At 39.9% G+C, this 15,757-nt stretch overlaps 1 protein-coding gene across 1 annotated transcript in view; it reads left to right on the plus strand.

Annotated features, from left to right (window-relative positions):
• Window positions 1-15,757, plus strand: part of LOC138265302 (cytochrome P450 2J2-like) — a 120,087-nt gene that overhangs the window by 72,474 nt on the left and 31,856 nt on the right. The window contains exons 5-7 of the mRNA XM_069212910.1: window positions 4,901-5,077; window positions 7,052-7,193; window positions 11,002-11,189. Of these exons, the coding sequence (XP_069069011.1) occupies window positions 4,901-5,077; window positions 7,052-7,193; window positions 11,002-11,189 (507 nt within the window). The remainder of the gene's footprint in view (window positions 1-4,900; window positions 5,078-7,051; window positions 7,194-11,001; window positions 11,190-15,757) is intronic.

Genomic DNA, 15,757 nt, shown 5'->3' on the forward strand with positions numbered 1-15,757 from the left:
CATGCTTTTTGGGTTCAATTCACTTTTCCATAATCTGATTTTTTTCAAACCTAGATGATAAAACATTTAGATATCTAACTCCCTGGGTCTCTGGGGCAGAAGGAATGTTTGCAATGTATTTAACTGAATTGTGTCATACTCTTTCCTTTGTATCCTTTCACAACAGATTGATGATGATGTGCTTCTCATTGCCCTGATGACATTTTTTCTTGTGTTGTGTTTTCCTGTGTCACACCTTTCCCCAAATTCCCTTTCCCATCAATTCATCAAACCCCTATCGCTTTTTCCCCGGGCTGTGCGATTTATTGAGGTATGACTCAATTTACATCAAATACTTCATACACTTGGTGGAGGGGATGTGATTAAATATGACACCAACTCACTTAGGGATCTTCTATTACTTGTCCCTACTCTTCTCCAATCGGCTTTCAATTCTACCCTGACTCCAAAGAGGCAGCTGAATGAGACGTCACACAGGTCATGCATAACATGCAGATTATAGATATCCTGTCTGGTGTAAGTAGACAGTGGGGAAAACGATGCACTGCAGTCCAGGGAAAGTAAAGGGATAAATAGATTTTATTGGAACAAATTGTAACAGAGTATCTTATCTCTAAAATACAAAAATCACAGACACTTAATCCCACTTTACTTCCTGACCTCACCCTCACACACAAATTATTTCAATCAAACAGATTTGTTTGTCAGTAGAGAACGAAACTTGACTTAGGGCCTGATTTAGAACTCTGCAGACAGGTTACTCTGCCAAATGGTGGCAGATATCCCATCCACTGAAATCTAAATCCCATAGGCCATAATTGTCTGTGCAGCTAGGAAAAACATTACACATTTTATTGCCAGACACACCTCCCCCATTGTTTTTTTTTAACAAAATACAACCGCAATACATGACTACAGTTCAGTTTGCTGTATTTTTTCTCTAAACTAAAATATCACTTTGGGCATTTTGTTGGTTGACAATGTGAGAAGAGCCAATAGTGAAGCCAACCATAATGGAGGGGCTGAGATATGATGATAACTGTGAGTAATTTCAAGTGTAATGAAGAGGTAGAATAAATTGGTCAATGAAGGACATATGGATTTGGTTGGGAAATGCAATGGGACTGTCTTCATACTACTTTCCTGTGATGCTGCACTGTCATCGAAACTGCTGAGATACTGAATAATACCTGCAACACAACATGGGGGGGTTCACCATCGATGTTCACTCTATTGTCATTTGAACATGAGCAAGAAATAGAAAGCCTTCCCAACAAAAAAACTTAGAATAGCTTGTCTGGAAAATTAAAACTATTAGCAAAAACAGACTTTTATTAGGCCAGGGCAGAGTTCATATAGTTCCCCTACACTGAATTTTGCAGAGTGCCCAAAAAGCTTCAATAACTCCACCTCACTTTGTGAATGGGCAGAGTTGTGTTCGGTTCCCCATTCGCCAGACTTTTACAATAATCTGGTGTTATGGTTTCCTGAAAACATAGCTCTTTCACCTCATGATTTCATTTTCCACATGCATAAAAGTACAACTTACATGTTTTGAATCTGCGCATTATGCATCCGAGCACACACACAATGGATTAACTCAATATCAGATTTGTTATTTGAATGTAAAAAACTGGGTTTTTTGATATTCTGACATCGCATTCTTGTCCGCAGTATGTCATGGTTGTTTCTCAAGTCATGTTTTTTGGGTTTAGCTAGGTACATGGGTGGCAAAAGTCAAGCTGTGTCTTACATGTAATTGTCTTTAATGCTACTTGCAGAACTTGTGTGCACTTTTCAGTGGACATGCACAGCCTTAAAATCCAAAAGTTGGCGTATCCAAGAGCATTTGCTCTGTTTACGGAACAAAACACATGCAATGGAAGCTCATTACCAACCATTTAGGGGCATATTTATACTCTGTCTGCACCAAATTAGTGTCATTTTATTTGACTCTAACTTGGTGCAAAGCTAACTCCATATTTATACTTTGGTGTTAAACCCGTCTAGCCCCAAATTTATGGAGTTAAAGTAATTTTTTGGAAGTGGAAACCTACCTTGCCTTAATGAGAGGCATTCCCGTGCAAAAAAAGACTCTATGGCCTTAACGCCATATTTAAACTCCAGTGCAAAAATGGTGCATGGGAGGGGTCAAAAAATTGTGCAAAGCTTGCTTTGCCACATTATTTTAACGCCTGGGTCAGGGCAGGCGTTAGGGGACCGGTGAGCCTATTTCCGTGGTGGGACACCATGGAATAAGCCCACAGGTCCCCTTCCCAGGCCCCAGGGGCACCCCCACCCACACCAGAAGAACTGCGGAGGATGGGGGACCCCATCCCAGGTAAGTACAGGAAAGTATTGCATTTCATTTTTATTCATGTGGTATGGTAAGTTTGGCTACAACAAATGACGCTAATCTGGTTAGAGTAATTTTTTTTACTCTAACCTGCATTTTTTGGTGCTAAACCCCCTTCTTCCATACCTCCAGCCCCACCCAACTAAAGTCCTTTTTTTTTTACTCTAGCCTACCCTTTGCACCAGCTTGCACCATTCCATAAATATGGTGCCCAGCTGGTGCTAAAAAATGGTGCAAGCTGGTGCAAACCTTTTTGGTGCAAAACTGCGTTAGTGCAGTTTTGCACCAAAAAGTATAAATAAGGCCCTTAGTGTCCAGACAGTCAAAATTACAGCAATCTTGGTCTATAAATATTAAATAATTCAGGGGCACTCATGCACAACAATACATTTCTTTCACTAAGGAGCTCATCATGTTGTGAAGTTGACAACACAGTTGCAAAGCAGATCAACAGTAGGGGAGTGGAATGGCAATGGCAAAATACTGGAGTTTCAAAAAGATGAGGGAGACTTTGTTAATCTATAGCTGGGAGCTGGATGGGCTAACAAGTGGGGCTGGGTTAGGGGACAATAGGAGTAGTAAATGTGACGTTTAAGGCTGTGAGAGACAACAGGTAGGAAGGTGTGGATATTGGGGGTCACATGAAGAGATACTGGGAATGTGTGGGACAGGGTGGCAGCAGAAGTTGAGTGTTGAACTGGGAAATGAGACAACAACATAGAAAATAAAGATCTGATTCTAAAGGGAAGGGATGGTCACTGGGGGGTACAGGCTATGTAATAAGTTGGGGCAGGCGATATGCAGAGAAATGTCTGAGAGCTTCCTGGAGAAAGGAAGAAAAAGGAATACCCCTTCCAAAATACAAGGAAAATATATTGAGGAATGCAGATAAGAACTGTGGATGTACTAAATACATTTTAAATGTATTGTGTAGAATAGGTTAATAAAGGTACTCTGCACTACATTTACCTATAATCAATATATTGCTCACAATACATTTCCTTCATGCGCATACCCATGCTCAACCTGTGTGTTGAAATTCTGTTAAAATAACAATACCAGAATTCAGGCACATACACAGAACAGTCAGATCTGAACAAGAGGAAAAAGAAGGCTTGGAATTTTTTTTTGTTCCAGACTGAGAAAGTATCTAATTTTACCATGCAAATCCATCTCTTACAGTAGGCCCTTTTTGCAACTCTCTGTGACAGGTGGCCTGCATGATATACAAACAACTGAACAGCTTTTAAAAGAAATCATGGAATATTTCAATATTTGAAAGATGGTGCAGGACTCTGGAACACTATTTCACTACTGGAGGAAATAATGCATCTTTCTACAGACATAATCATGCACCCATACCTCATAAATGTTTTCAGAGATTGCAGTGGTAAGTCCCTACCTAGCCACCTTGCTCTGAAATTGACTACTGCCATTGGTCCGCTAGACGTTATCCAGTGTTTCATATTTCCAATCCTTTCTCAGTCACGGTATTACTATCCTTCCTTACATCGCCTAGAGGAGTAAATAACAGAAAGCCTCATGGCTACAGAACCATCCCTCCTAATTTGTGTTCCTTATTATTCGCCTGGTGGGTGCGTCTTGAAGAAAGAGAGGGCACCATCATCAGAGTTTGTATTGCATGCGCATGACCATTTATTTATATATTTGTGAGGAGGGCACTCAAGGTAATGGTCCACAGTGGGCCCAAGATGTAAGAAGGAGAGATTTAATCTCAATGGACCACATACACAAAAGCTTTTTGCATTTTGTAGCGTACTGAATTTCAATTTCGACCCGTTAGGAAATTGCATTTTGTGATTACCAAAATAGGAAATCTCAAATAAGAATTTCCTAGTTGCGATTTCCAAACTCCATCGACAATGTGTTTCCTAAATGCAAAAGGATATTTAGAAAATTCCATTACCATTGAATCCAATTCATTGGCAACCATGTGAAAATTCCAAAAAGGTATCCAAAATGCACTTTTCTCAGTGCCTTGAAGTGAACACTCACCAGGAGGCATAGGAGCGCTTTACAAGAGCACCACTTTTTCCAACCTTAGATTTAAGGGGGGGCCTTAGGTCCGTAGGTAGGAATGGTTTTGTATTTCCAAAATTACGATTTCATAATAGCGATTGGAACACCTTAGGAATTGCTATTAGGAAATCACAAATTTAGTGCATTCCAATTTGAATTTCTTATGATTTACTTTTTAGGAAATGCAAATTGGAAATTTCGTACATAAGGGCCCAAGTCACTTCCCTAATCCCTTCATTGTACCACTTATACAGTACAGTTTATTCTCTTATGGCCTATCTTTTGATAATACACTTGCTAATTTCAGTTTGGCATAGACACACATACATACACACATAGATAAGAGAAAAAATCTTTACGAATGTCTAGCAACAATCTAAAATACAGCTATTGTAGAGCGAGAAAAATATTCGGAAAGAACTTTGTCTCAATTGACTACGTTTTGTTGAAGGTATTTACAAAAAGGATACTCTACTTAATCAATTCCAATGCCTTTCCCTCCAGCTCTTTGATGTTTTCCCTTGGCTGATGCGGCGTCTTCCAGGACCTCATAACAATATCTTCGAAAGCAAGGCCTATGTGGAGGATTTTGTGAAGAAGGAAATCAAAAGTCACAAAGAGAATGGATTGTCTGAAGAGCCCCAGGACGTGATTGATTTTTACCTAAATAAAATATCACAAGTGAGTATTCACTGCTGCCACATTGGCTGCTCTGTTCTGCCTCCAATAAGCTGATCTAGCATGTAAGAAACACAAGTGGCCATAAGATAAACCAAGACACAATGAGGATTTTTAGGAACATTGTCATGTAACTGGGGTATCACCAAGATGCATTCTGGGATCTTATCACACACATGACTTTTTTCATCTTCCTATTTCAATGCTTTAAATATAATAAATGCCAGAGCAATTAATAACAAAATACAGAAGCTCCTCAGATTACAAAAACAATAGCCAGACTCTGGGCCTCATTACGAATCTGGCGGAGGTCAAACTGCCGCCAGAGCAGCAGTCCGGCATCCACATTACGACTGTGGCGGAGCCGCCGTGGTCCGACGACCAGCACCGCCAGTCAACAGCCTGGCAATACCAATGGTCGTAACCCGCCAGGGCAGTGCTGCAAGCAGCGCTGCCCTGAGGATTACGAGTCCCCTCTCTGCTGGCTTTTGCATGGCGGTCCCACCACCATGCAAAGGTTGGTGGAGACAGGGTGCCGGGGGCCCCCACTGACAGCCCCATCACGCTTTTCACTGCCCAAATTACAGGCAGTGAAAAAGCAAAGTGGGTGCTGCTGCACCCGACACACAGCAACATTGCAGCTGGCTTGATTACGAGCCGGCGTCAATGTTGTGGTGAGTATTCCGCTGGGCCAGTGGGCCAAAATGCTGTTTCCATCGGCTGGCTGAGCGGAAAACTCATAATTGGGCCGGCGGGCGGAAAACCAGAGTGGTGGTTTTCCGTCCAAAAGAGTTTGGTGGGCGGCCTCCACCGCCTGCCAACTCAAAATGAGGCCCTTTGTGTAGAGTGAATCATTGGCCAGTAATATCCATAGAATCTGTCCTCTCGTTGCCACCAATCACAACCTCTGATCTGAAAGCTAATATAGTTTTGGTGGTTACTCCACAAAAGTCTGCAGGTCCAGTACTGTGTATTGTTTTCCCCTTTTAAATCCTGACAGGTTTTACCTGCTGAATTTCAACAGTGGATGCAAACTTTATTTCACTCAGTGATTATCAGATGGAGTAAAGTCCATATCAATTTTTATTCCATCTCTGCAGATTAAGGGTTTTGTGGAGTGATCTTTATCGTCTGGATCTCAGAATAGAAGACCTCATATCAATGTACAAAATACTGTGGCTTTAGAGCTCTGGTTAACCCAAGCTTCAAATACCTTGTCTTTTCAATGAAGCCTTCAATGAGCATCTGGCAGTTTCATGAACATCCCAATTTCTCTGTAAAAAGAAACTTGGCCACAGGCCTCAATAAGCGTAGCCAAGTCAGGTCTTTGCCGCAGTTCTTTGAGGATCAATATATAAACACAGCCCCAACAAACCAATGATACCTACTGAATTATAGCAAAGACATTGATGTAGATTTTCAAAGTGGTTGAAGGGCAATACACAAAGCACATTATAGAACAAAGACAAATCAATAAATCTAACCCATTGCCCACTTGATGGATTCCAATATTCTTTCCTTCTTTCCTATCTGCCGTAACCTGCTAAATTTCTCATTTAATGACGCAGATATCACTCTAACCATCCTCCTCATGTTGGAGTCATTGATTCTACACATGCCATTGCTGAAGACCTTCTTCCTACCACTCCCCTCAAGATATGGGTAGCTCACATTCATTACCGACTCATCTAAGAGTTCAGAATATAACCTTACCCCAGTCTTCAATATCAAATGTTATCTATCCTTGCTTTCAAATTAAAGCTTTAATTTCAATTATAGTTATTACAAGGTTCTGGTCTTTTTCTGTAGAATTTGGTTCTATAATATGATGCTTTAATTTTCATTAATGTCATTTCTTGAAGAAGACAAAAGTCTTCTATGTCATTCATCAGTCCTCCGGGCTGGGTATCTTCACCATGCACCATCCTTATTTAATATTTCCTATCTGATGAATGTGAATGTTTTTTTCCAATTCAGGACTCTCAAGATATCACTTCTACGTTTGATGAGGATAACATGATCGGCCTTGTGAATGATTTTTTTGGAGCTGGGCTGGAGACCACCACCACCGCTTTACGCTGGGCACTGCTCTATCTAGTGAATCAACCAGAAATCCAAGGTGGGTCTAGGATGAATGCAAACAGTACTATAGAAGTATTTTGTTATACTTTGTGTACTGTTAATTTAGAAGACCAAGGCATGGACATGTTAGGTAGATTAGCAAACCTAAATAAAGATGTTTATTTGGGGGGGGGGTGGGCATGAAGGTCCAAAAAAGAGATGAATGTTTCATTGACTATACTGGCAAAAGGGCTGAGTTCACACTGCGTGCCTCAAGTGTCACGGCTGCTCAAAACAAGCACAGTTCACAGGTAGCCCTGTTGATAGATTATTATGGGCATGTTTAGTGAAACAATCAATGATGTTGATTCCACAAATGCCAGGGGTTGCATCCAACCTTGGTACAGTCTCTGTTTACAGCATGTGATATCATATTCCCTTTGATGATGCTGGCACAGCAGGACGGGATGTGAAGTGTCCTTGGAAACTGGAAGCCATAAAAATGAACATCAGTAAAATAATTACAAATAGTGTAAGTTTCATAAAACAAATTTTTTTTCAATTAATAGAAATATTTGAACCTGGGCTCAACTAATCATTATATGCCAGGTGCAGAATGTTTCCATAGTGCAGTTGCACTGCAACGTATCCAGATACAGCCACCATATTCTGAGAAAAGAAGAATCACAAACTCCTGCAAGTTCCCTAGTGCAGCTTTACATTTTGACCTACAACCTCAGGGCACCTCGATTGTATGTCTGGACACAGTCGTAAAATATCCAGGCGCACCTCATATATGATGATGTGATCAGATCAAACCAGTATATCCTCTAGCATAACCATCTAATGCCAGCTACAATAATCTTCCACCAGGGCAGAGCATAATATGCTTGTGGACAGCCTCAGCTGGCCAGACACATCCATAATATGGCATACCTATTCTATAGCTATGCACAGCCTCAATTGACCATGTCCAGTCCGACATTTCCATTCACAAATGTCTAGTTACAATTTTATATTACACACAACTTTCATATTCCCAACAACAGTGGTTAGATGTTCAGGGGCAGCATCCTGTACTCAGCCACCTGTGAGAACCTATATCACCATACAGTCAGGCATGAACTCAAATGCTCAAGCACAGTTTCAAATTGCCTTGGCGCAGCAACCATCAAATGTTCTGACTAAACCACTGAATGAGATGGAGTAACCCTTGTAAGCGCATGCAAAGCTGCAATTGTCCAAATACAGTCACTTCAATGAGACTATCAGAGGTGCAACCCCAACCATCCAATGTACAGTCACATCCATAAATAAACATAGACATAAATACAAGTGCCCAAACAATGATTTCAAGTGGCAAGCACAACTTGTATTTGAAGAGACACAAGTTTGTTCTCCAGGTACATATAATCAGCTCAGACTTATATATACATGTGTTACTTTTTATTTCTGGGTATACCAGAGTATAACATTGCACTGTGAAGCTTCATACCCTCAGGTATGTCCCACTATTCTCATGTACATCCGATTATGCTCAGCAATGTACTGTATGTGTGTTAGTACCCCTATATAATCACAGTACAAACTCTCGTCTTTAAATGTAGCTCCATAAACTCACTGCTGCCTCAAGTGTTCAAGAGTCATCCCATGAACTTGTGTGTAGTCCAACTTTTTTTTGTTGGGCTCATATTCTCACGTACACTATCATACTTTGCAGCTATAGTTTTTAGCCAAGCCACCCTTATTATCTTTAAAGAATTAATGCCCTTTTACAGTGAAGTGCCTGATGCCTGGACCATCATAGGTTCATGGGGTATGCCCCGGGTTTGTAGGCAGTATGTGCTTAATTCAGTGTAGCATGTATAAATGCTATGCAAAGAATGAATAGCAGAACCATCAGTATACCCCCTGCTTAAGCCCTTGGTGTGTACCAGTCACATTATAGAGCTGATACATATATTATTCCCATCTAACTGCAGAAATAGAGTATGACTTTGTAAAAGTATTTAAGCAGATTCACTTAGCAAACACAAAAACATACAGGTATCTTGACTTCCAAGAAATGAAAACTCCTCCCACCTCAACTTCAGGAAGTATACACATTTTGTATAGGCTTTTCTTCAAATATTTACATTTGCACTATCTGTACAACCCAATCACCTCCGCTAGTATCCTGAAACCATACATTTTTTTAGATTTTTACATTTTGAAGTTCCTCAAAAACCTCTCAGTGTTTGCCAGATTATGTGATGGGCCCAAAGGATTTGTGTTCTCAGCTGCTGCCAAAGTCAATAAGTCAGCTCTAGCTACTCTTAAAGTATACAATTGCTGCTAGAGACTTTGACTGATATTTCGGAAACTGAAAGTTAGCATCTGATAAACCCTTCAACCATTTTTACAGTGACCTTCCACCAGCCCAGACCATTTTATACTTACCCAAGTTAGTTTAATTTCAGATCCTCGATCCACCAATTAATTGCCACTACTTAAATATATTCTTGTGGTTAAAGATTTTGGGCAATGGTCATTCTCTAAGCATTGTAAGATCTGAAAGTAGGAAAACAAGTGAAATTTCACAAAACTCTCAAACATATAAAGCAGTGCACTGACTTTGCAACTCATCAAAGCATCCATTGTACACGGTCATTGGAACTAGACCTACCTTACAAAGCATTATACATTTACGCTAGGCAAAATGCGTTTTGAGAACTAAACCATACCAATATCTTGAATCAAAGGATGTGGTAGAACAGATGTGTTCCATAACACATAACACGTCTCACTCTTCCAATCTTGTGTTAGTTGGCGTTAAATGTGGATTAAATCTACTTTTTAAAGCGACTACATCATTGAACTATTACTCTAATATATCTAAGAACTCTATTTCAAATTCACATAATTCTGTGGATGATCTCATCAGTTTGGGAAAGAGCTATGCATTTAAGTTTAAAAAATCCTTGTGTATATGTTTTCTTACTAGATCCTTTAGGCACTGGAAAAAGTATTATGAATGGATGACTAACAACTATACTTCATGTAATAAAGTTGTTGAAATCAAAATGGTCCCTTAGGTCTCTAATAGTACATCACCACTTCTAGACGTCACTTCAAGACAGATAAAGCCATATAATTTCTACGAAGATGCAACATCTATGCAGCTACCAGCACAATTGAATCCTGCTTTAGCTCAAGGTAGCATTGATTTCTCCAGCCCAAAGGCTCCAAACAACCCTCAAGAACCCCCAAGAACAAAAGCAACTGATTGCATAATGCCTTCTTCAGCACCCATTTATATTATAGTCCTAATAATGCATATGGAATTCAGTAGATGAAACACTAAACAACCGAGATACTGGTCATAACTAGAAGAAGCACACATAGTACACTTGGCATTTGGCGGTCATTCTGCATTGGAAGTACCTCATGCTTTTGTGTAATAGAGGAACATATAGACCCAAGCCCTTTAACACTGGCAAAGGGAACATTCAAACCAAAGTAAGTAAACATGATTAAATAAGTGTGGTATTACTGGCTTTATAACTCATGGATATTTTGATGTTCAAGAACTATCAACTAGTCAGATTTCACAAAAAATGAAAGTGACAAAAATAAACAATGACATTACTATACTGATTGCCAGAAAGAGAAACACACTGGTATTTGGATTGAGGATATTATTTAATGTATTAAGGCATTGGATGATTTAAGTGGGGTTGACTTGAGTTGAATTTAACAGAGCTATTATGAATGAGGGATTGGGAGGGCTTGAATTGAGATTTAGTTGGCAACAACTGTCCTAATTATAGGCATTTGTCGGTTAGTGTAGGGCCATTTATCTGATCTCTGTAAATATCTCTCTCCAGAGAAAGTTCAGAAGGAGTTGTCTGCTGCCATTGATGATTCTGAGGTCATCCAGTATGAGGACCGAAAAAGGGTTCCATACACTAATGCTGTAATTCATGAGGTACTACGCATGAGCAACATTGCAGCCACTGGCATGTTGAAGCAGACTGTAAAGGACACATCATTGCAAGGGTTCAGCATTGAGAAGGTATGTTTGGACGAGCATTGAGGAAGAAGGTTTGAAGCAGAGAAGTGTTTATAATTTGCCATTTAGAGTTACTACAACATTGTGAGGTAAATTAATACAGAATGTAAAGTTTTCCATTTGGCAAGATGGAGGCTAACCAACATTGTGGCACAGGGCACGAAACAGACACTGGAGTCTCTATCACCAAGCAAAGTAAAAACACTAGCATTGTGAGTCAGCAGGTGAAGTAGCCAGAGCTGGAGATAGGGCAAAAAGAATGTTTTAGCTATGACAATGAAGTTAATTTTTCAGTTCAAAATTATATCTGGCATGGTATTAGAGTTGTTGGCGCTAGAAAAAAATGTGGCATTTCTCAAAAGTGTACAGAATGAACCAAGAATGAAACTGAGCAGGGTAAATGTGATTTGAAGGAGGATGATGATGAACAGTGGAACTTGAGAACAGTATGCAGAGTGGCACAAGACAAAAAGAACATACAGCAGACCAGTGCAAAGCAAAGGACAGGAAAATGCCTTTATACATTTAAAATCACTAACTTTCTCTTTTTTGAACCATACTTTAGAATTAGCTAACAGGTAGAATTACTCGCGGTACTCATGGTGCTCAACTATTAGAATTACAGTTACTCATGAAATAAGAAGTACTCAAAAACCCAATTCCAAGTTCTGTTTGAAAATATACTTTCCTCTCAATGGGTCTCCAAAACACTCAATAAAAGGTACAGCAATTATTTTCCTTGAGGCTGTGCTATTGTTCAATTCTCCGTAAATCATTGGTTCAGGACCTAAAATATTAATGTTGGTTACACATTTTAAATATACTATGAGCTTCTTATGGATTGGATTCTCACCTTAACTCTGGAGGGCAACAGACTGTTGAGTTGCCATGATGCTATTCAGTCTTATAATGCAAAATGTCCACTTTTTTGTCAAACCTAGTCATGGCTCACAATCAACGGCTCGTTATTTTCAAAACTAGTTTTGAGCAGAATTGAATGTTTCCATCTTCTTGTAATAAGCTTGACAAATATGAGAAGTGCCAACATCATTATTCTAACCTCTTTCTACAGATGTTAATTTATTAACCCCAAATGTCTCTTTTTCATGCAGCCCAAATTCCCTACTGCTACATCTCCTCTTTCCTTATTGCTGACTGGTTCACTTGAAGTTACTTTTGTAACCAGATGTATCACACCCTCATTTAGGCCTACGTCTAAAAACATTTTGATATGTCAAACTAAATTTGCTGATCATGGGATTAAATAAATTATATTCTCTTCCAAATCTGTTTGTTATGCCATGCCTGTGTAGGAGCTTCAGGCCTCATTTGTTACTAGGCAGAAAACATTGCCCTTGGAATTCTCTAAGTCCGACTGAAGAAATCTTTTGTGTCTTTTTAGAAGGAGCATAATAAAGTTGATAGTGTACATTATTTATATATTCTGAGATCCTTCCATTGAGAACTCCTATGCCTCATAACTCAAGTTTAAAGGTAGGGCACCACATTCCCTTGGGAGCTTTCCCTAAAAATTAAATCACTAGTATAGCAGGAACATTGATCTTCAAATACCTATATATATTAATCATCACTGAGTAAGCCTCATTGTACTACTTCATTAAACTGTGAATGTAATTTTGGTTTAAACATCTTTCAAAGTGTCATTCCCACCAAGACATAGCATTTTCATCTCCCAATTGAAACCAATGATTTCTATTACAATCTGAAAGTTCAGAAGCACAAAATCGTCATATCTCCTATCCCTACTATTGTAGTTTTTTTTACTTCCAAACATTATGGTGGTCATTCTGACTTTGGCAGTCTTTTCCTAAGACCACCGAAGCCGCGGGTGTCAGAAGACCACCATTGACGGCAGTCTTCTGACCTCCATAATACGAGTACTGAAGGATTTCTGCCACAATTTGGGCGGAAATCCTCCTGTAGTCATGCTGGCAGTCAGAGGCGCAGAGGCAGTTCCACCACCAGCACCACCTGCCAAAAGCACTCTGCCAGCCGCATTATGAGCAGTAATGCGGAGTGGTGGTGTCCTGATGGCGGGGCGCTGCCGGCGGTGGGAGCGCTGGGTCCCGTCCCCTAAGGGAGGAGCACCTCATCGGATGAGGTAAGTGTCCTCCACATTTGGAGGGAGTAGGGGGTGTGAATGTATGTATGTGAGTGTGTGAATGCATGTCTTGAATGGGGGTGGGAAGGGGAGTGTCTGTGCATGGCTGCCTGCGTGCGTGTGTGTCTGTATGTAAATGTGGTGATGGTGATGCGTGTGTGAGTGAATGTGGATGCATGTAGACAGGGGTGAGGGTTATGTGTGTATGTATGTTGAGGAAAGGAGGAGGTGGAGTGTGTATGCGTGTCAATGGAGGTGAATGTAGTGAGTGCATGTTTGAGTGGGGTGTTGTGCGGGTGTTGTGTGTGTGTGTTTGTGCATGAGTGTAAGGGTGTTGTGAGTGTGAGTGTCAGGGTGTGCATGTCTGTGGGTGCATGTGGGTGAGTATGTGTATGTGGGAGGGTGGGGGTAAGTACAGGGATCAGGTGGGGTGAGGGGGTCACTACTGGGAGCAGGGGCTGCAGGAGTTACTAGGGGGTTTGGGGAGGTGGGGGGTGGGAATGTTATAAGGGAAGGAGGATGGGGGGCTCTTGGGTAGATGGTGAGGGTGGGGAAGACATCTACTGGCAACAGGAATGCAAATTCCTGTGGCCGGTAGCCTCTCCACCAGGGATTTCGTAGTGGTGCTACCACCACAAAATCCCTGGCCGAAAGGGGATTTGTATTACGCCGGCGGTAATGTGGCGACCGCCACCATGACCCTGGCAGTCGAAGACCACCAGGGTCAGAATGACCACCTCACTCTTTTTCAAATAATTATTACTCATTATCAGTCTAGAATTATCAAACTTCAGGTGTTTTAAATCCTGTAAAACATATTTAGGAAATATTTCAACTGAATATGTATTCAGCAGTTTGGTGAAGAATGATAATTTTGCCTTAAACCACTGTCTGTATAGTGAGTATATTCATTGCTCAAAGATTAGGCAATATCTTTTAGATGTGCATCCAACAAGTCTTCTTGAGTTTTTACTCTTTGTACATTCTTTTGCTTCAGTGTGAGAAATTCATTTGCAGCATTATTTCTTTCCATTACCGAGATTGCAGGTGGTGTTATTCCCAAAACGTTTTCAGTTTCTTTTTTAAAAGTAACAGAAAGATTCTGAATTAACTAATCTGACATGCTGCAGTGGTGTGAAAGATAAACCTTTATTAATTGTTGGTACCTCTTCGTTGTGTAGGACCTCCTAAGATAAATTCATTACTAAGTTTAAGTATCAATCTTATTATCATTGCATGTGTCATCATGAAAAATCATTTAGTATTGAGACCTAATAGAAAAATGTGAGTCTTCAAAATAGATACCTCATAATGGGCGAGACATACTTAATCAGGGTTACAAAAAATTGGTTGCATTTTGTGCAACCACTTTTTCCTCAAGTATATAGTATTTTGCAGACTGATCTATGTACTATTTGGTCAGTTAACAAAATACTGAATTGCTGTTGGTTGCAATTCAACCTACTTCATGCATAATAATGAGGGAGGTCACAAAATGTGATGCACTACAGTTTGCTGGCATCACAAGAATGGTAGCCCACTGTGGTCAGCAAACTACCATGTCTGTGATTGCTTTCAAATAAAGCATTTTTTTTATTCAGTCCGATTTCCTAACGCAAAACAGAATGTGTTAGTAAATCTATCTTTTAAGAGTCAGCAGGGTCCCATAGACCACTGCCTATTCCAAAAAAGTTTTTGGGGAACAAATCACAAGGTTCTCTAGGGGATCCCTTTTGATTTGTGAACAGTTAATCACCTCCTTTGAGTTGTTAGTAAAATATTAATGCTTTGTACCCAGATATCAGTCTCAAAACATTAATACCTACCATAAGAAAACACTGTTTGGAAGGGACGCCCTAAACTTATCCCTTACAAAGAGCAAATTGTATGATTTCCTAAACCCATTTAGCAATTCTGTAATATGTTTTGAATTGCTAAATGGGTTTAGTACATTTGACAACCACATTTTCTTGTTGCAAACCCTGAAATTTACAAAATCGTAGAATTTGTGTCATGAAAATCCATAAGCATGTGGATTTAGAGGAGAGGTTAAAACATTAACCTGCACCCATACCTTCTAATCTTACATGAGGTTGGTAAGAGTCACATGTGCTTCATTTAAGAATATTCAACATAACACATACATTGTTCCAGAAATTAAAAAAGGATACCAAAATCAATTATTTATTTATAAGTGGTTTTTGTATAGCACAGTCATGGATGAATGAACAGTTCACATAGTGAAGCAACACATTGATACTGGTACATATGACTGTGTTTCACAATGGTGGAGATGAAAGATTAAAATATTATTAGTGATGTTGTCAACAGGATGATGAAGCAAACATAAACATGTATGTATAGAGAACACGCTCATTGTGTCATTGATATGTTCATGAAAACAGGTGATGCCTGCAATTGCATTTAGGCGTATTTAACTGCAACAGAG

This window comes from Pleurodeles waltl, chromosome 11 (genome assembly GCF_031143425.1).
Source record: "Pleurodeles waltl isolate 20211129_DDA chromosome 11, aPleWal1.hap1.20221129, whole genome shotgun sequence".
NCBI lineage: Eukaryota > Metazoa > Chordata > Amphibia > Caudata > Salamandridae > Pleurodeles > Pleurodeles waltl.